Raw genomic sequence first — 20,594 nt, forward strand, 5'->3', positions numbered from 1 at the left:
GAATGTTGAAAAGTTGAATGGGATAATTGCAATTTTGGTCCCTAATTTTTTAGGCCATTTGCAAGTTAGTCCCTGAACCTCAACTATAAATAGGCCTTTTCATTTTTCATTTCAACCATCCCAACCAATCTTTCTCTCTTAGTTTTCTCTCTTCTCCCATTTGAGAATTCTTAAGGAATTCTATTTGTTTGTAATATTTTGGAGATAGTAAAGTTATCATCTGGTGTTAGTGCCCGAGGACGTAGGTATAATTTACCGAACCTCGTTAAATCTCTTGTGTTCTTTCTTGTCCTATTTTTCTTTCAATATTTGAGGGTATAATAGTAGTATTTAATTGTGCTATTAAATTACTATAGAAGGGATATTCTGTCTAAGGAAAGACTTGGTATTTAAGAGATCCATGTGATCCACCTCTCTTCCCTGGGAATTGAACTTTGTGTGATTTTTTAGTACAATAATTTACACGCTTCCGACCCTATTGGAACAACAGAAACTAGGCTAGAATTCTTACAGTTTCAGGCAAATGAAAAATGATTTCACTTATCTAGCTGAACATTGCAATCATGAGTAATGACAGAAGGCTCATCAGCACAAGCTATCCACTATGGCATTTGTGACAAAATCTAATAGTTTTACGTAATATTTGCATGATAATTGTTATATAACAATTCAGTTTCACCTGTTCTTGTCTGGTTTGGAGGTTTAGAACATAATCAAATTTTAGCGTTATGTCATATCTGAAATAACTTATATTTAGAACAACCATAATCAAAGATGAATTTTGCTTAAATTGTTATGAAATTTTCCTATTCTTTTGATCATGTAAGGATGGCCGATAGTGATTATATTACTTGGTTTCTGTTTGCATCAATGAAAAATATTACATAAGTCCTTGAACTCCTTGTAAATTAGTATATGTGCTTTTATTTTTAGAAATTTTGTCCCTCAACTTTTTAGATTTCAAAATTTAGATATAATAGTTAAAGCTGCTAAATTGTTTTCCTTTAAATTTAGATTCATTACAATATTCTCTTTTTAGTCACTGGGCTACCAAGCAAATATTCTTTTCATTTTCTAAATCTCACACCAACAAATTTAACAAAATAAAATAATAGTGTTAACAATTGGATTTGAGTTTTAAAATTTGAAAAGTAGAGGGACTAAATTCCTAAAGGGATAAATATCAAAATTATACATGAACTTTAATGTGCAATGTCATACATGAAATTTTTATTTGATTCTATTTTCACAAATCATTAGCACTATTTTACATTAATATTGATCCAATATGAAAATAAATGTATGTGCTCGTTTCCTTAAATGTGTACAATTGAATCAAAATCAAAGTTTTATGTATACATATGAATCACTATTTGAGTTTCATGTGTATAATTGCACCAAATCAAAGTTCACGTATCAAAATGCAAATTAAACCAAAGTCATGTATAAATTTGATATTTAAAAAACTAAAAATTAATCTTAATGAAATGATAAAATAGGAAGAAAGACTTTGGAAGTCAATATGGTTTTGGCATATTATTAGTGAGAAGAAAAAAGGTGTATGGATTTGATTCAACCAACCTTTTAATGGTGATAGGGTAAGGCTACCTATTTACTTAAGTCTATTGTAGAATATATATTTCAGCAATTGGTGCCCATGTTTCACTCCAAAACTTGGTTCTATAATCAACTCATTGATGGAAATTTCTTCAAGATTAGATTATTGAAGAAAAAAGCTTATGGTCAAGGAAAAAAGACAAAGAGGGACAAAACATGATACATCAAGCCTCACATGCATTGCACCAGAATGACAGAAATAGACAAAGAATATAAGGATCATACAGCCTAAAAGTTGAGAAGACTTCATGGAAATTCATCAAGCCTTCACTGTGAAAGTTCAAAGTTAAAATTGAAGGCCTCGAGTTGAAGATATGAATTCACGTTGTAATGCGAATGGGAAAGGAGTTATGAGAGAACCAGCTGGTTTGCATTGCAATGGCATGTGTTCCAAGCATCTAATATTCCAAGTCACATCTAAAAGCACACAGGGGAAGCCGCCAACTCTGAAATTAGTAGTCTTAATATTTTATTAGTTGATAATAAATGTCTGCAATTGGAGGATTGATTTGATCCTATGGCTCTTATTGTGTTGTTTTTTTCTCATATCCACTACAAGGTTAGGATCTTCACCAGCTTCAACTCAACTTATGGAGGATTCAATGACAGTATGAAGTAAACTCCATTATAGTCATCAACATTAAAATGATTCAATTTGGAAAAAAAAAAACATGTATAGATATCAAAATTTGAATTAAAACCCAACATTTGTGATATGATCAGGGTGTTCACTGTCTTGTGGTTTAGATTCGAGTCGAGCTAGTCGTCTTGTTGTTAAAGCTTTGCCCTTCTCTTATAACTCACAAAAAAAAATATATAATAAGTGAGTTCTGACTTAGTCAACCCAATGCTTTTCATTGTGCAGCTACATTGTAACTTCGATATTTCTATTACTTTTATTCGGTTAAATGAAAGCGAGTTAATTAAAATTATATTGGTTTGGTTAATTTATTAGTCATAAGCCACTATTTCATTAACCATTATATTAACTTTTGGTAATCAAAGTAGTGTTACTTGGAGAAAATTTCTTCATGATAAATTCCTGAAAAGAAATGCTTATGATCAAAGAAAGAAAACAAAAAGGGACAAAACATAATACATCAAGCTTCACATGTATTGCACCAAAATCGAGTTAAACCCAAGAGGCAAATGTTCTCAAAGTTAATTTTACTGCCTACAAAATTTAAATTCAAAACTTTATTTAAGAGACATCGAATTATTTATCACTTAATCTAACGAACGTTATTAATAATGTGACAAGATGCAGAATTCTATACCAATAATGTCTACATCTTTGATTGCAATAATAACAAGTAATTGATGTTAGAAGAATCTTGCAACTATAAACGACATGTTCTCTTCTCTAATTGTCTTGTTTCATTCAAGGCAAGCAAGGACCAATCTGACAACGCTCCAAAAGTCTGGTTAAAGCTACTTTCACGCCACTATGAGTGAAAATGAGTGAAGCTTGGAAATTTATTGTATTTGATTTATTATTAGTCCTTCCTCAAGACAATGACTTTTATTTATTTTCCACAAAATACACTTACCTTTTTACTTTTCCCTGTTTCAATAAATAGGATTAATTAAAAAATTTATTATTATATGTCGCTTTAATTTATTGAACATTTAATAGATCTGAATTACGCTAAATAAGAACACGAAATTAGTTAGATGACCGTTTGTATAATTACTTTAATTATAATTAACTGCAAATAGCAAGATTTTTAGGACTAGACCGGTGATCAAATTGATCAAGTGATCCAGTTATTGGTTAGTCTAGTTCGATTAAATAGATCATTAAAAATTTCATAAAAATAAAAAATATTAAAAATCCTGTTCTAACAAATTTAATATTAAAAATATTAATTCAAGGAAGGGCAGCAGTTTTGCGTCAACACCAATCAAAGTCTTGGTATGATTTTTCCAAGTTGCTAAAAGAAGCTACAAAGTTCAGCCGAAGTCTATTGAACAAAATAAATGCCAAAGAAAATTCCACGAAACAACGTGTCATGTACTGATACTGACAAGCCAAAGTCTACAACTAAAACTATGTACACACGGTTTGACGGTTCTTTCTTTTGCCAACCATCCCATTTCTCCGCTTCTTCTCTATTTTCAGAGTTTCCACCTTCCTTCATTCTACATTTTGCTAAAAGGGTTGGTTTTTTATTTGGCTGCCACTCAAACAGGTTATGCTGAAAACTCGTGGTTGTGCACTTGCTCCTTCCTCAACCTAGTGCCATTGCTATCTTCTTCATAACTCTTTGTTGTATTGGTATCTCTCACTATTGATACTAATGAGGATGTCACTCTTTTCATTGCTTTTCTTGAATTCTTTTGTATCGGTTATGCTTATTGTCGATGTTGTCTTGGTTTCGGCTCAATGTCAAAGTGATCAGAGTCAGTTGTTGGTTCAGCTTGAAAGCAGCTTCAGCTACAATCAAACTTCATCAGGAAAGCTGGTGCCAGTGAAATGGAATCAAAGCACAGATTGTTGTTCCTGGGATGGTGTAAGATGCGATGGAGATGGCCATGTTATCAGTCTTGACTTGAACAGCAGATCAATTTCAAGTTCAATTGACAATTCAAGTAGTCTTTTCCGTCTTCAACATCTTCAGCGGCTCAATTTAGCTTATAACAAATTCAAGCCAGTTTTTCCTACTGTGTTTGATAAGTTGGAGAATTTGAGTTATCTTAACTTGTCCAATGCTGGCTTTAAAGGGCAAATTCCAATAGAGATATCACGCTTGACAAGGTTGGTCACTCTTGATTTATCTGTATCTTCACTTCTTGGAAGATCATTGAAACTTGAGAAGCCAAACCTAGAGATGCTTGTTCAAAACCTCACGAGTCTGAGATTTCTCTATCTTGATGGAGTAAATATATCAGCTACGGGGAATGAGTGGTGCAAGGCTTTATTGCCGCTGACTGAGTTGCAAGAATTGAGCATGTCCAACTGTTATCTTTCAGGACCTATAGATTCTTCACTTTCCAATCTCCGATCTCTCTCGGTAGTTCGCTTGGACAATAACAATTTGTCGGCTTCAGTTCCACAATTCTTTACAGACTTTGAAAATTTGACTTCCCTTCGTCTTAGTGCCACTGGGTTGAATGGAAGACTGCCAGAACAAAATTTCCAGGTATCTACATTGCAAATTCTTGATTTGTCAACCAACAAATTACTCGAAGGTTCATTTCCAATTTTTCCTCTCAAAGCTTCTCTTCGAACTCTCGCACTTAGTGGCACAAATTTCGGGGGGCAAGTACCAGAATCTATAGGTAATCTTGAGCAATTGACAAGAATAGAGCTTGCGAGTTGCAATTTCAGTGGAGCCATACCCAAAACAATGAAGAAACTTACCCAACTTGTGTATCTGGATTTTTCCTTTAACCGTTTTTCTGGTCCAATACCATCATTCTCATCATCCAAAAATCTTACACAACTAAACCTTGCTCATAATCAGTTAAATGACAAGATTGATTCCACCAACTGGTCCGGCCTTTCTAAACTAGTAAGTGTTGACTTACAAAACAACAAGTTAAGTGGAACTATTCCTCCAACTTTGTTTTGCATTCCATCACTGCGTAGACTTTTCCTTTCTCAAAACCAATTCAAGGGTAACCTTAGTGACCTTCAGGGTAGGGCCTCTTCATTGCTTGACACCTTTGATCTTAGTAGCAACAAGTTACAAGGGCAATTCCCAATGTCTGTGTTTGAACTCCGTGGTCTGAAGTTCCTATCACTTTCTTCAAACAACTTCAGTGGTTTGATTCCGATGAGGGCCCTTCAGAACCTGAAGAATCTTTCCTCTCTTGATCTTTCATATAACAGTTTGTCTATTGATGCCACTGATACTAATGTTTCCTCACTTTCTTTCCCTAACATCACCACATTGAAGTTGACATCTTGCAACTTAACGGAGTTCCCTGATTTTTTGATTTATCAGTCTAGATTATCCTATCTAGACCTTTCAAACAACCAGATTCAAGGGAAAATACCGAATTGGATTTGGAAAGTGAGAAGCCTTAGATACCTAAATCTTTCTCAAAACTTCCTTGTAAAATTTGAAAGATCTTTGGAGAATATAATTTCTAGTCTCAATGTTTTGGACCTGCATGGCAATCGATTGCAAGGGAAAATTGAAATTCTTCCATCAAATGCCACCTATTTGGATTACTCAAACAACAATTTTAATTCTGTTTTACCAGCTCAGATCGGTGACTTCCTCCAGTTTGCTTATTTCTTCTCTGTCTCGGGCAATAACTTCAATGGGAGTATTCCCAAGTCGATATGCTGTAGCTTATATCTCAGAGTACTTGATATGTCTGATAATTACTTGAGTGGGCCAATTCCTAAATGCCTGACTCAAATGAGTGCATCTCTTGGAGTACTGAATCTAAGGGGAAACAATCTCAGTGGCATCATTTCTGACACTTTTCCAGAAAGTTGTAAGTTGCAAACTCTAGATCTCAATCAGAACCGATTGGAAGGAAAGGTTCCACAATCATTGGGGAATTGCAAAAAGCTGGAGGTTGTAGACATTGGCAACAATCAGATCAGTGGCAGCTTCCCATGCCATTTGAAGAATATATCCAAGTTGCGTGTCCTTGTTTTACGATCTAACAAATTCAACGGCAGTATTCATTGTCACAAGAACAATACTGGCTGGCCAATGCTTCAGATTGTTGACTTAGCATCCAATAATTTTAGCGGTAAACTGCATCAAAAATGTTTGGCGACCTGGAAGGGTATGCAGGTTTTTGAGAATGAAGACCAGTCAAAGGTCAAACATCTTCAGTTTCAATTTCTTGAATTCTATCCAAATCACTATCAAGATGCAATAACAGTTACCATCAAAGGTTTAGAGTGGGAGCTGGTGAAGATCCTAACCGTGTTCACCACCATTGACATTTCTTGTAACAACTTTGAAGGGCCAATACCAGAAGTCATTGGAACATTCAAAGAACTTTATGGCCTTAACTTTTCACATAATGCTTTCACGGGGTCAATGCCATCATTTTTAGGGAACCTGCAACAGCTTGAGTCCTTGGACCTCTCAAGTAATTACTTAAGTGGTGGGATCCCACTGCAGCTTGTAAACCTCAATTTCCTTTCATTTCTTAATGTCTCGAACAATAAGCTAGTTGGACAGATCCCAACTGGCACCCAGCTTCAAACGTTTTCAAACGCTTCATTTGAGAACAACCCTGGATTGTGTGGGCCTCCTCTAACTGTAAAGTGTGCAAATGTATTTCGACCTACAACACATACAGTGCCGGAATTACAATCAGTGGATGGATTAGATTGGCTGTTCATATTCATTGGGGCGGGATTTGGTGTAGGAGCAGCAGCATTTGCTGTACCCTTACTACTTTGGAAGACAGCAAGTAAATGGGTTGATGACAACGTTGATAAAATCCTTGAGATCATCCTTCCAAAGGTGGGTCTCACTTACAGACGTCCTAGTGACTTGAAGGTTGAGGCAGATGAAAATCCTGAAGAAGACAAGACAGAAACTGATGACGATGATGAAGAAGACGAAGACAAAGAAAGCAAGGAAACCACGGAAGAATTTCGCGGGAGATACTGTGTGTTTTGCTCCAAACTTGACAATAACACCATAAAGAAGGTAATTCATGACCTATGTTGTACCTGCTATGATTCACCATATCTATCGCCTTCTACTTCCACTTCTTCTTCATTTTCTCCTTAGATCCTTCATTTTTTTGTGCATAGATAAAGAAGGAATCCACCATGGAAAGGGGTGATGAAAAATGAACATTTAAATTCGGATCCTCAGTAAATAATTGAAAGCAATTTTCAACTCTTAATATACTCAGTCAGAGGTCCTACTCTGCCCGCTGCTCAACTTCCCTCGAAAGCAAATGCAAACTATGAATAATTTTCATTCAGGAATTACATCGAACATGTAAAGGCTCATAAAGAATAAAAACAAGCTCTAGAATTAATGCACAATAGATATCAGAATTTTCGAAACCAATACGTGAGGATATTATAGAAGACTTTTAAATCTATCCCTGCTTGTCCTCGTTCGTTGCCTCCCTTTACCTGTTCCCGCCTAAAAATCGTTAATTTGTTTCCTTAATCGGCAGCCATGGCAACGTTGCTTTTGGTTTGAGCCTTTTCTTTGTTCTAATGCTCACCGATGGAGCCATTTGTTTGATAACCCATAGCAGTTAATGAACTACGCCTACCGTCACTAAGCTTTTGGTAATTTTATGTTTTGGTCATTTAACTTCAAAAAATTACAAAATGATCACTGAACTATTAGAAATTTTCATTTAAGTCATCACACACTAGCTCTCGGTAGAGTATGAGAGACAAAACCTTGAAATAGGGACAATGCATTCGATTGTTGGGGTCCGATCAATTGTCCAATGAACGACACTTCAAAGACTTTTCCTAAAAGAGCTGATTGACCCTCGACAAGGGTCATTTCAAATTACTTGTTTGAGTCATTTATGGTTCGAATCATTTTAAGTTTAAAGTCAATTTTATGTTTTGGTTCATTTAAAATCAAAACAATTTAGATTTGGATTATTAATTTTTTGTGATGAATTTGAGTACAAATTAATGGGATTGAGTTTTGTTTAAATAAGAGTTGATAACTCGTCATAAATATTTATCTGGACCTACTTTGTGATCAATCTATTACAACAGAAGGCATCCATTTCCATGTTCACTTCTTCTTGAGAATGAAACATATCGTATCATTATACCCAATCAAAGGTTGATCAAAAAAAAAATTAGGGGAACGAAATTAAATTATAATTTTTTATGAGATTAAAGAGTAATTTTATCTTATATTAACTTATGATTTCATCACTTTTGAAAGGATTAAATAGATAATTTTTTCATTTTAAAAGATCAAAATATAATTTTACCATATAATAACTTTTAATTATAATATTTAGTAAGGGACTAAAAGATTTTTTTTTAAGGGTGCTAAAGCCTTTACTTGCCCATTAAATTCGCCCCTGTGCCCAATACTTATTATTAGTTAGCGCTTTCCATTCCATTGAAAACTATTGGGCATGGATCAAATTTCAATAAGACTATAAAACCATAGCTCGTAAACAAATTAGCCAATTTGATGAGACTTATTAGAGCGATAAATATCTCTCCATGTGTCTCCACACCTTGCTTCTCGCATTTTCTCTCGCCACCATGAAATTGTCGCACCACATGTTATTCCCTTCCAATATCCACCCTATATATAAACAATCTTCCTAAAAAAAAAGCCATAATCAAACAACAAATTATCAAAATTAAATTCAACAAAACAAAACATTTATTTTTATTTATATTTTGTCTAAGGCATGGCTAGTGAGCAAGCTCAAGATCGCTAGTATTCCCATCCATAAACCACAAAGGGAAATTACCACGAAAATACACCGACGAAGGTCAAGGTGCAAAAAAGAATCTTTCTCCCCCACTAGAATGGTACAATGTGCCTGATGGGACTCAGTCGATGGCCTTGGTTGTGGAAGATATCGATGCACCGGACCCTAGTGACCCGGTCAAGCCATGGACATGTTGGGTGGTGGCTAATATACCGCCGATGTTGAAAGGTCTCCCTGAAGGATTCTCTGGGAAAGAAGAGGAAGTGGGTGGAGATTATGCTTGTCTCAAAAAAGGTCATAATGATTATAAAGTCCCCGGTTGGCGAGGACCTAAGTTGCCCTCTCATGGTCATCGTTTCCAATTCAGGCTATTTGCTTTGGATGAGCAGTTGAAACTTGGTAACAAAGTAAGCTCTAAATCTTATCCATGCACACATGCAATCCTCACGTTATCAACAAATTAGTCTTTTCGTTAACTTAATGGGCAGAATATCGTTGGAGCCAGGTTCTTATGGAAAATTTTCATTATATCTTTTAAATTTTTAAAAATTTTAATTAAGTCCTCAATTTTTTTTGAAAATTTCTAATTAAGCTTTTCAAAAGTTCTACAAAATTTAATTAGATCCTCCAAAAATTTTAAATATTCTTATTAAGCCCTTAATTTTCTAGAAAATTTTAAGTAGGCCCCCAAAACTTAATGGCATGTTTCACCATTGCTTAACTTGGGTATTAAATGCCAATTTGGATCTAAGACTGTGTTTATTTCACTGAAAATAGCTTCCACAAAATGATTTCTGGAAAATTTGATATTTTCTAATATTTGAATGATTCTACGTAAAATATTTTCCGTTGTTTGACAAATTTTCCTAAAATAAATTTCTAAATGTTGTTTTTAGTGAAATGAACACAATATAAAGTCTACTTGTTACAAAATATTATAATACAATTTCCTTTTAATGTTCCTAATAATAAATAACACCTAAATAAAACTTAATTTAAATTACATATATGATAGTGCATATTGATTATTGGTGCATTAAAGTTGGAGAGGATAAGTAAGTTAAGCATATAGTTTAAACAAATACTCATATTTTATACTAGGTAAAAATATGTCATAAGTCCGTATAATCTTTATAAATTTAGAATTTAGTCCCTATACTTTTGTTTTTAGGAATTTAGTCCTATTTTTTAGATTTCAAAATTCAGGTCCTATTTTGAAATCTAAAAAGTAGAGGGGCTAAATTCCTGAAAATAAAAGTACAAGAACTAAATTCCAATTTTATGAAGAGTACATGGATTTATGGCATATTTTAATCTTCATATTATAAAACATTTATTGTTAATATATTTATAATTGTAATATATATTATTAAAATATTAATATAAATAATTTTCAATAATATATGAAGATTATTATTTAAACTTCATAATTATTATTTTTGAAATTTTATTATTAAAATAAAATTGTAATATTAAATAATTTGTTAAAATTATAAATTATAATAAATTATAATATTTTTAAATAGAAATAACTAAACATGTTTAATAATATTAAAAATTATAATATTTAATCTTTTTAAAGTTAAAATTAAAAAATTATTATTAATATTATAATATTAGGTTTGATTCAAGTTAATTTTTAAATAAAAAATTACTTATAAATGAGTTCTTTTCCGAAAAATGACTTGCACTTTGCAAAAATGGTAATTTATTTTACAAGAAAAATAGTTTATTTTATGTTAACCTGTAAATTATTTTTTGTTGATCAAGCTATTTTCCATAAAACAAATGCATGAAAATATAGAAAATGTTTTTCGTAAGTCATTTTTCCTGAAACAAACACGCCCTAAATTGGAGTATGTTTGAAACATGTTATTAAAATTATAGAAGTGTCTGTATTGTTAAGAAAAAGATAATGTCAATAAAATTTAGGATGGTTAATTTTTTTAACACATCATATCCAAATTGCTCATAATATATACGTACATACATATTTAAAATTTAATTCATATATTTTAAATATGCTCCACATCAAATTTAGGGGTGGCAAAAAAATTCGAACTCAATAGGTTCTGACTTATCAAGTTAGGTTTTTTATTTTTGAAATTAAGTTTCATGCAGAGCAAGTCAAGTTTACTTTTTTTAGTAGTCAAGTTGGAATTAGGAAACAACTTGTCTTACCTTACCTGGGGACAATTAGCAAAATATCTTTTTATGTACATAATATTAATTTAAAATATATGATAATAAAATTTATATTAATATTTGTTCTGATACCTAGAAAACAAGTAGTAGTATCATTAAAAAATAAAAAAATTATTATTCTATGTTAATTCAAAATATATAAAAAAAATAAAATTATGGTATATTGAGTCGGAAGTCTATCTATTATTTTTCTTTTTTGAGACGGATAAATTAATATTTTATTTTGAGTTGACTTGGATTATGTTAGAAGTATATCGGGTTAGGGTGAGAGTAGGTAAAAAATTTTCCTGCCCCACCTAATTGTCATCTTGAATAAGATAAGTTAAACTCATGATTAAACTAACAAAAGAACTTAATTGACAAAATACCGATATTTTAAAGGACTCAATTGCAATAAACCCATTTATATATAAAGTGTCAATTAATTTCATTAAGAATATGATTTGGTGGGTTAATGTAGGTGACGAAGGAGAAGCTGCTTGAGGACATTGAAGGACACGTAATAGGGGAAGCACAAGTGACCACCATGTTTTAACCCCAAATCAAGTTATTTGTCCAAAGTTTAAAACATGTATAAGCTATTACATTTTTGTATTTTTTTTTCTTTTTATAATGTATTTTGCTTTAATTGCCTCCAAACAGGAGAGGTTTCATATGTTAGGCTGATTTTGCACCTTATCATGCAGACATTAATGTGATTAATCCGAGTGGAAAATATGCATTTTTCTTTATTACTTGTGCTTAAATTGGTTAAGCCTTTCAATCTCGTATGTTGATTTGATGGTAAAGGTATTTACTGCTCCAGTTGTGGTCTGGATTCAAGTCGTATTAATCACATGACTGTTAGGGTTTTGCCTTCCTCTTGTGATCCAAAATAACAAATTGGTTAAGCATTTCTCATATTGCCTTGCTTTCAAGACATTATTTTTTATTTTGATTAACTAAATCCTCTTGTCGATTTATTTGTCAATTTAGATATCAAATATTAATTCAAATTTAACGTGGAATATATTTAAAGTATACAAATCAAATTATAAGTACGCGCATAAAGAAAAAGAGAAAGAGTGTCAATGAAATTTAGGATGGTTATTTTTTCAATATGTCCTAGGTCCTTGTACTTTTTTTTATATATTTGAAATTTAGTCTTTTTACTTTTATTTCAAGAATTTTAGGTTCTCTATTTTTTGAATTTAAAAATAAGTCCAATTATTAACGTCATTATAACTCTTTTGTTAAATTCATGTTAATTACAATATCATATTTCTTATTATATAACTACTAAGTAAGTATTTATTTTAAAATGTGACACTATCGAATTAAAAAAAAGAATATTGCTATTTTAATAATGTTAATAAATAATAATTGGACCTAAAATTTGAAATCTGAAAAGTAAATGAACTTAATTAAAAAAAGAGACAAGTAAAGGGACTAAATTACTAGAAATAAAAATAAAGACTAAATTTCAAATATGTAAACATTAAAGGGACTTGTCGCATATTTTAACCAAAAAGAAATAGTCACCCGTGCTTACGACGCCATCAAAGCTAATAAAACCCAAACTGCCGCCAGAATTTTCCTTCTCTTTTTTCTCGAGGAAACCAAAGGGGGGACTATTTCTCGGCAGAATTTTCATCATTTTCCCGAGAAAAGCAAAAGGGAGTACCAATGGCCACTAGGCTCGCCGCCCTCCGTCTCAGATCCCATCTCCTCCGCAACTGCTCAACTCTCTCCACCCTCAGATCTCCTCCGTCGATCTCTCACCCCGCGCCCCCTCCCATCTCTACTACTCACCATTACATCATGTCTCCAACCCTCCGTTTCCTCTACACTTCCACCCGGCGGATCCCGACCCGACCCAAAAAAGTCGACATCGGGGCCCGAGCTCGCCAGCTCCAGACCCGCCGCCTCTGGACCTACGCATTAACCTTCAGTTGCGTCGCGGGTTTTGTAGTTTTAGTCCTCAACAATTTTCAAGACCAATTAGTCTTTTACGTTACCCCAACCGACGCCCTCGAGAAATACACGAAAAACCCATCGAAAACGAAGTTCAGGCTCGGTGGTCTGGTTCTCGAAGGAAGCGTGGTTCAACCCAGTTCTTCTAAAGAAATGGAGTTCGTCATTACCGATTTGATAACTGATATTCTGGTTAGGTACGAAGGTTCACTACCCGATTTGTTTAGAGAAGGACATTCCGTTGTGGTTGAAGGATTCGTTAAGCCGTTCACGGAAGAGATTAAAAGGGACGTTTCGACAAGGGGCGTTTCTTCGAAAGCAAGGAGCGGTGATTGTTACTTTTCGGCGACTGAAGTTCTTGCTAAGCATGATGAGAAGTATATGCCTCAAGAGGTTGCTGCTGCAATTGAGAAGAACAAGAAGATGATTGAGGATGGGCTGGAAGGAGCTAAGGAATCTGTAGTTTGATTGGTATGATTGTTTTTTTTTTCTTATAGTGGAATTTAAATTATTTGAGGACTATTCAATTTGGGTAGTTAAACTTATAGGTTGGGATTGAATAGATAGATGAGATAATTACATTTTTGATGGAACTATAACAGGATAGTGATTATGAGGATGAGGAAGAGGATGAAATTGAATCATTTGAGCCTTTTTTTTTTTACCCCTTTTAATTATGTTGTTGTACTGCCACCAATGGTGATTGGTACTTTGTTTTTCTTTGTCATTCTTAGCTTGAATAATACATCCTCACAATTTACATTATTTATGATTCGATTGAGAATTTGATTTACAATCTTTTATTCTCATTCAAATTGTATTTGGAACTGGCAAAGTGAAAATGATTATATGGTACGAATTTTGGTATTTGGATGATGGTATTAGAAAATTGCTGTTAAGTTGATTCCTTGTCAGCTATGGGAACATCTTATTGGTTTTGAGTCCAATGACCATTATGAAGTATGAACTATACTTATGATTGTGAGCGTCTTTAGTTTGTCCACATTAATGTGGAACAGGCAACCTGTTTTATCCCTGCTAAATGCCTTGTATCAGCTGCTTGCTGGCACAGTGTTAGTTTTCTCTTGGTTTTTTGTACCTTCTGATAATTCTATGGAAATTATGTTTCACTTCGGTTCTGAAGCAGATTCTATTTGTTTAGTTTATTGTTGATTATGTTCAGTGATTTTTCCCCCACATGATCTGTTTTGTATCTGGACATAGTTCTTCCTACTTTTTGATATTGAGGTGGGGATTAAAAGAAGTTTGTGAATCATGAAAGATAATTTTTTTTTCTGTGAATGATGAGAAAACTAAGACAATTACAATAAATTTTGTTGAAAATTCTCATTTGAATAATGAAAACATTACAAAGAGACAGGAAATACAACTATATGATCAAGGAATCGGGAAATGGTTTATTTTGTTTTCATTTTAGTGAATTCCTAGTCATCATAATTGAAGGAGCAAAGTAATCTGCAGCTTGATTGGTATGCCTGATTCTTTTTCCTTACATTGGTATTTAAATTATTTGAGGATTATTGGATTTTGATAGTTAAAATTATAGGTTGGTAGATGGAGAGTTACATTTCTTATGGAATTATAACAGTAGTGAGTGTGAGGAAGAGGAATAGGCTGAAATTTAATCATTTGAGGCCTTTTCCCCCTTTTAATTATGTTGTTGTACTGCCCCTAATGTGATTTGATCTAGAATTTGGTTTAACCTTCTATTCTCCTCTCCTTCAAATTTAATGGAACTGGAAAATTGAAAATGGTTATATGGTACAAATTTTGGTATTTGGATGATAGTGTCGGAGAATTGCTGTAAGTTGATTCCTTATCACTTATCAGCTATGGGAACATCTTATCAGTTATGAGTCTAATGACCATTATGAATTAAACTTGTGATGTGAGAATCTTTAGTTTATTTATGTTAATGTGGAAGAGGCAACTGTTTTATCCCCGCTGAATGCCTTGTATCAGCTGCATGCTAGCATGGTATTAGTTATCACCTGGTCTTCTGTATTTTCCATTATTTTGGATTTGAAGCAGACTCTTTTTGTTTAGTTCGTTGTTGATTTTTTTTCCCTCTTAATCTGTTTTGTATCCGGTCATAGTTCTTCCTCCTACTTTTTGGTTGTTGAGGTGGGAGATTAAAAGAAGCTTCTGAAGCATAATGGATATTGAATTTTCCATAAATGATGAAAAAGATAAGATAATTAGAATAACTTCCATTGAAAATTCTTGTTCGAATAGTGCAAACAGTACAAATAGACAGGAATTATAACTATATGATAAAGGAATTTCGAAATGGTTTATGAGATTTTCATTTTAGTGAACTTCTAGTTATCATAATTGAAGATGGTTCAAGTGTTCTTTGTTCCTTAACTATGATTATGGTACTGAGACATAAACATGGCCATAGACAGAGGATTGAGGAAATTTTTTTATTTTAATACAATACTTTTTCTGTTTTTTCTTTTCCTTTCTCTTTGTCTCATTGGATGTCAAAGATCTGGATCGATAACCCTCGAATGAAGATTCAAACAATTGTTAGTAGGAAGAGAACATTATGCACAGAGAGTGATAGTTTTGTTTTTGAGGTGGGGTTTTCTTGCTTCAACAACTCTAAAATGAAAGTTTAAGAACTGCTTTCTGTATTTGCTCGGAACAAATTAATATATGCAAAGTTGCAGGGTCTTGCCCATTTGCCTGTGATAAGGAATCTCTTTATCTCTTCAATTTGCAAAGTCTTGTCAGGTATGCTAGCGTAAAGTTACTTGCAAGGGTAACATATTTCTTACACCTTCCGTTTTGTGTGTACTAATGTTGCAATCCTTCTCCCTCTTAAAGAAAGGGGGGTTTTAAATGTATGTGGAGATCTGTGGACATTTACCAATTTTTGAATGCGTGAATGTGGATTGGTTATTCAGACAGGAACTGTTCCAGGTGTGGTCAGGTAGGTTCCGCCATGGATAAAAGCTCTTTTTATTCCTAAACCTTCTATTATGATATGATATTAACTCTTGTATTATTACTCTGTGCAACTAAATATCCTCCACTGTCATGCATGATAGTGTATTGGAACAGAGTTCATCTTGGTGGTGAATAGATGATGTCAACGAAGGTAGTCACAGACCTTAGCTTTAGGTTACACCATGATCCTGATGCCTGAAAGCTCTGTTCTCGGCTGTGGATTAAAGCTCTCTTTATTCCTAAACCTTTTCTTATGACATGATATGATATGACATTAACTCTTGTATGATTACTGTGTCTGTGCTACTGAATATCCTCCCATCATACTGGAGCCGAGTTCATCTTGGTGGTGAATAGATGATGTCAATGGAGGTAGTCACAGAGCGTAGTCATAGGTTAAAACTATGATCCTGATGCCTGAAAGCTCTGTTCTCCTACTGGTGAGAGAAGCAGTCCTTTCTGTGCTGGGCTCGGATCTCTTCTGAGGCACAGTTTCATTCAACTAAGTGCTGAGCCCCTGAATGACTAGGTCCAGCGGCGTAACTGAAGTTTCTTACACCTAATTCAATTGAGTTGCCAGGCTTCCTTACCTAAGGCCTGAGTTGGGAATTCAGTGGCAGACGCTAAGCCTAGGTTCATTGGCCATTTCTCGATGCCAACGCAATTTGTTCACTTGCACTGTGATACTGCAATATTGTTGTGCATTAGGTAAGAACCATCTGAGTGAAAATAAGATTGCTTGACTGAAATAGTTTTACTTCTCGGATTCAATTACAACTCAGATGGTAGTGTATGGATGAATCATATGGGAAGAATGCAGCAAAGGTTGGCAATGAGACAATAATCTGATGCTAATTCAGTATCCATGGCCCTTGCCTGCCTGCACCAATACAGCATTGTTTGCGATTTTGTGGCTCACAATTTATAAGGAACTATTGTCTATAATTCAATCAATAATCCATTAATCGTACGTGAGAGTAAATATGATATTTACCCCCCCCACCCCTTTTTCTTAAATTAGTACAATTCGGATTTATTTGGTATACATGGAAATTTCTTTCAAGTGTTATATCCAAAAAGAAGTAATATAAATGTATAATAGTTTTTTTTTTTTTGTATTGTAGAATTATAAGGTTAGTGATCACACAAAGAGTAGGGATATATATTTAAAGGGTCTATTTGCTCTCTTGAAGGTTCAGTGAGTTTTATGAATGAACAATCCTTTGACAATCAAGTCAAATGTGACAACTATGATAGAGAGCAAAGCTTCAATAAATATTAGAATTGTTTTTCAATTAAGATAATGTTGCTAAAAATGTGAATGGAAACTTATAATGTCAATAAAAATGCGAATGGAAAGCTTACTTTAATTTTTAGATTAGTTTTTTTTCCAGGCATTTACGAGGATGATGGATGTAGATGTTATTAAATAAATGACTGATGTTCTTTCATCCAAGTATGGGTGTAGATACACTTATATGATCAAAATTGACATTAATAAATATGGAAGTGAAGAGGAAATTTCATTTCTTATTTGTATTTAATGAAATGATAATTATTGTAAACTAATTTATGTTGATAATGTAAGTGGCAAAAAAGAAATAATACCAAAGTTGGTAATTGAGGAGGCGGAAATCCTATTAACGATAATAGTCACCTTGTTATTTATTTTGAAAAATTAGAAGGCTCCTAAGCCTTATATGTTTTAGAAAGGGAAAAAATGGGCCAGATTATATCAAAGAAGAATTTAGAGCTACAGCATTAACACGTTACTTCAATCCCAGCCGAACTGAAACTCTGAAATCCCTTTTCCCAAACGGAGAGCAAAAACATATCTACGTTTTCTTATTTCATTTTGCTCTGTGTGTGTAAATCAATACCCAATAATCTTTGCAACCTCAAAAAAACCCATTGGGAAAGGTGAGGCCATGCCAGGGGGCATGCTGGTCCGCGGAGATGGTGATGATAGTAATCTTCATCACAATCACGAAGCTGCAGCTACTTCTTCTGCCGGGCCCATGATCAAGATCGACGTCGCTTATGGTTCGGCCCAGCATAAACTCTTTGTCCCCTCCCATTCCACTGTCGGTAATTTCTTGTCCTTTGTACCTTTCTTTACCGCCTAAACTTTTTTGGGTAATTATTGGTTCCATGCATGCGCGTCGTGTTAAATTGTTACTGTGGGCGTTAATTGGAGCTATTTTCGTCGTTAAAGGATGATGAGTAAATGAAGAAACGAAAATGGATGAAGGATAATTAGGTGTTACATCTTCTTTTTGTTTATGCATTTCATATGGGTCTTGGATCTTCCAGTTGTAAACTTTCTTCTGGTATTATTCTATTTTGATTTCATTTATTATGTTCTGAAATGGATTATTGTGCTGCTTGATATATCGCTGTTATGAACTGTAAATTATTATGTTGATTGAAAGTGATATGTGTTGTTTTCATGGGGTAATTATAGGGGAATTGAAGAAACAAATTGCTGAAGAAACGGGTTTGGAACCTGATAAACAAAGGGTATTATTTAGGGGTAAAGAGAAAGAAGATGATGTGCATTTGAGCTCTGCTGGTATGAAGGATAAATCGAAGATTTTGGTTTTAGAAAATCCAACAGGCAAAGTGAAAAAGGTCGAGGAAATGGCGAATGTTGAAGAGAAGGTTGAAGAATCGATAGCTAGAAAAGAAAGTAAGGTTGAAGAGATTAAGGAAACTGAAGAGATGTCAAAGGCTTTTGCTGCGGTTGGTCGAGTCAGAAAAGAGGTTGACAAGCTCTCTGAAAGAGTGAGTTCGTATGCTTGTTGTCTTGATTTTGTATAGACGTCGAAGCTTACTATACTCAATTGAGATTTAATTTGATTTTTCTTTTTATTGTTTATTTTGAAAGGTGGCTGCAATAGAAGTGGCTGTGAACAGTGGGACAAAGATCGCAGCCGAGGAATTTGATGTATCGGCAGAGTTACTCATGAGAGAGTTGCTGAAATTGGATGGGATTGAAGCTGAAGGAGAAGCTAAGTTACAACGGAAAGCTGAGGTTGGTGTTGTAAGCATTGAAGTTGCTAACACAATGTTCATTTACTTATTTCATCTTTTCAGTATACATATATTCAACCGATGGCTAAAGAACTTAAACTGAGTTTCTGAGATTAGTAAACTATAGTCCTCATGGATGAGTATCAATGTGTGTTTATATCATTTAATCTAAGTTGTTTGTTTCCTTATGGTGCATATTGCCGGAAAGGATTTTGAAATCTGATGGCCATTTAGAGATCTTGGCTTTTACGAAAGAATGATTAGGTCTTGTGAATGTTTTGCGACTTGAATCCTTTCCTATTATTTGGTTATTGGGAGGTAAAAGTATAATGGAGGACGTTGTACTAGGAGTTAGATTGCATTTTGCTTCCTCTACTCAAAAATTGGGCAAATTAGTCCCTATGCATTAGATTAAAGAACAAATTTGTCTTTTCTATTAAAAATTCCATCCATTTGTATTATTAAAAACTAGTGTGGCTAACAGAATAATTAGACAGTGACACGTGCCATGTCACATGTACCTCATGCTGATGTACAAAAATCAGTTTTTAATAGCAAAAATGGATGGAATTTTTAGCAAAAGGATCAGTTTGCTCTTTAATATAATGTACAAGGTCTAACTTGCCCATTTTTTGAGTAGAGGGGGCAAAATGCAGTCTTAGTATAGGGGCTTCAATGATACTTTTACCGTTATTGGGAACATGTCTAGTAAGTCTCTAATGGCATTTTCATGCCTGCCAATGACTACTCTATATGAGAAATATAGGACTGTTATTGTTCTCTCTTGGCCATTTAGACGTAGTTTTGGTGCACGAATTCTAGCAGAGCATCATCTTTTACTTTGTGTTGAAAGAGGAATGGATTTTATGCAAATTTCTAGATTAGGCAAATATATAATCTCTTGTTTGGTCATGTGTCAAGCACCACTCTGTTGTATCAAATTGTTTTTTTTCTTGGCCAGGTACGTCGTGTCCAAGGTTTCCACGAGACACTGGACAAATTGAAAACCAGAAATTCTAATCCATTTCACGACAGTAACAAAGCTGCCTCGGTGACAACGAAATGGGAGACATTTGACTCTGGAATGGGAAGCTCGACTGCTCCACCACCACAACCTATGTCATCGTCGACAAAAGTTACAGAGGAGTGGGAAAAGTTTGATTAGTTACTATCTGCTCCATTCTTTGGCCTATAAAAACTTAACTGCAGAACATGATATATGCAGCATGCAGGGCTATTATGTAATGGTTTTTGGTGCGGCATTTATTTTAGTTTTCAAGTTGAGAATATTTTTTACTTTCCTTGAATGTCCAGATTACTATTGCTTGGGATATAATATAAAATACTTAAAACTGCTTAGTCTTGTAATGAAATAGTGCCCTACTAATCATTCCTTTACTGATAGTTTTGCCACTGTGAAAAAAAAAAGTTTATTAATTTTG

At 33.9% G+C, this 20,594-nt stretch overlaps 4 protein-coding genes across 5 annotated transcripts; all 4 read left to right on the plus strand.

The window, feature by feature from the left end:
• The first annotated feature begins 3,476 nt into the window (after positions 1 to 3,476).
• Positions 3,477 to 8,233, plus strand: LOC107938972 (receptor-like protein 7). The gene has a single exon (XM_016872252.2). It carries the CDS (start codon positions 3,918 to 3,920, stop codon positions 7,332 to 7,334), a length of 3,417 nt encoding a protein of 1,138 aa, XP_016727741.2. The 5' UTR covers positions 3,477 to 3,917; the 3' UTR covers positions 7,335 to 8,233.
• LOC107938938 (UPF0098 protein CPn_0877/CP_0992/CPj0877/CpB0906) lies at positions 7,376 to 11,919 on the plus strand. The gene is made up of 3 exons (XM_016872206.2): positions 7,376 to 7,385; positions 8,974 to 9,392; positions 11,651 to 11,919. Exons 1-3 carry the CDS (start codon positions 7,376 to 7,378, stop codon positions 11,723 to 11,725), a joined length of 504 nt encoding a protein of 167 aa, XP_016727695.1. The 3' UTR covers positions 11,726 to 11,919.
• An 837-nt stretch (positions 11,920 to 12,756) lies between these two features.
• LOC107938963 (cytochrome c-type biogenesis protein CcmE homolog, mitochondrial) lies at positions 12,757 to 13,908 on the plus strand. The gene has a single exon (XM_016872242.2). The coding sequence runs from the start codon at positions 12,856 to 12,858 to the stop codon at positions 13,609 to 13,611; it is 756 nt and encodes a 251-aa protein (XP_016727731.1). The 5' UTR covers positions 12,757 to 12,855; the 3' UTR covers positions 13,612 to 13,908.
• A 3,884-nt stretch (positions 13,909 to 17,792) lies between these two features.
• LOC107938962 (BAG family molecular chaperone regulator 4) lies at positions 17,793 to 20,520 on the plus strand. Of its 2 annotated transcripts, none has more exons than XM_016872240.2 (4): positions 17,793 to 18,207; positions 18,584 to 18,903; positions 19,007 to 19,153; positions 20,114 to 20,520. In XM_016872240.2, exons 1-4 carry the CDS (start codon positions 18,048 to 18,050, stop codon positions 20,315 to 20,317), a joined length of 831 nt encoding a protein of 276 aa, XP_016727729.1. In that variant the 5' UTR covers positions 17,793 to 18,047; the 3' UTR covers positions 20,318 to 20,520. The 2 variants fall into 2 exon arrangements, with proteins under 2 accessions (XP_016727729.1, XP_016727730.1); XM_016872241.2 differs by lacking the exon at positions 17,793 to 18,207 and adding an exon at positions 18,289 to 18,449.
• Positions 20,521 to 20,594: the final 74 nt, after the last annotated feature.

The sequence above is a fragment of the Gossypium hirsutum genome, chromosome D01 (assembly GCF_007990345.1).
Source record: "Gossypium hirsutum isolate 1008001.06 chromosome D01, Gossypium_hirsutum_v2.1, whole genome shotgun sequence".
In the NCBI taxonomy this organism is placed as follows: Eukaryota; Viridiplantae; Streptophyta; class Magnoliopsida; order Malvales; family Malvaceae; genus Gossypium; species Gossypium hirsutum.

What these genes read in the sequence shown, in the direction of transcription:
- LOC107938972 (XM_016872252.2), top strand. Translation starts at nt 3,918, where the DNA reads ATGAGGATGTCACTCTTTTCATTGCTTTTCTTGAATTCTTTTGTATCG.
- LOC107938938 (XM_016872206.2), top strand. An exon ending in AGTTGAAACTTGGTAACAAA is followed by an intron (nt 9,393 to 11,650) that starts GTAAGCTCTAAA and finishes GGGTTAATGTAG; the next exon opens with GTGACGAAGGAGAAGCTGCT.
- LOC107938963 (XM_016872242.2), top strand. Translation starts at nt 12,856, where the DNA reads ATGGCCACTAGGCTCGCCGCCCTCCGTCTCAGATCCCATCTCCTCCGC.
- LOC107938962 (XM_016872240.2), top strand. Translation starts at nt 18,048, where the DNA reads ATGCCAGGGGGCATGCTGGTCCGCGGAGATGGTGATGATAGTAATCTT. An exon ending in CCCCTCCCATTCCACTGTCG is followed by an intron (nt 18,208 to 18,583) that starts GTAATTTCTTGT and finishes GGGTAATTATAG; the next exon opens with GGGAATTGAAGAAACAAATT. An exon ending in AGTTACAACGGAAAGCTGAG is followed by an intron (nt 19,154 to 20,113) that starts GTTGGTGTTGTA and finishes TTTCTTGGCCAG; the next exon opens with GTACGTCGTGTCCAAGGTTT.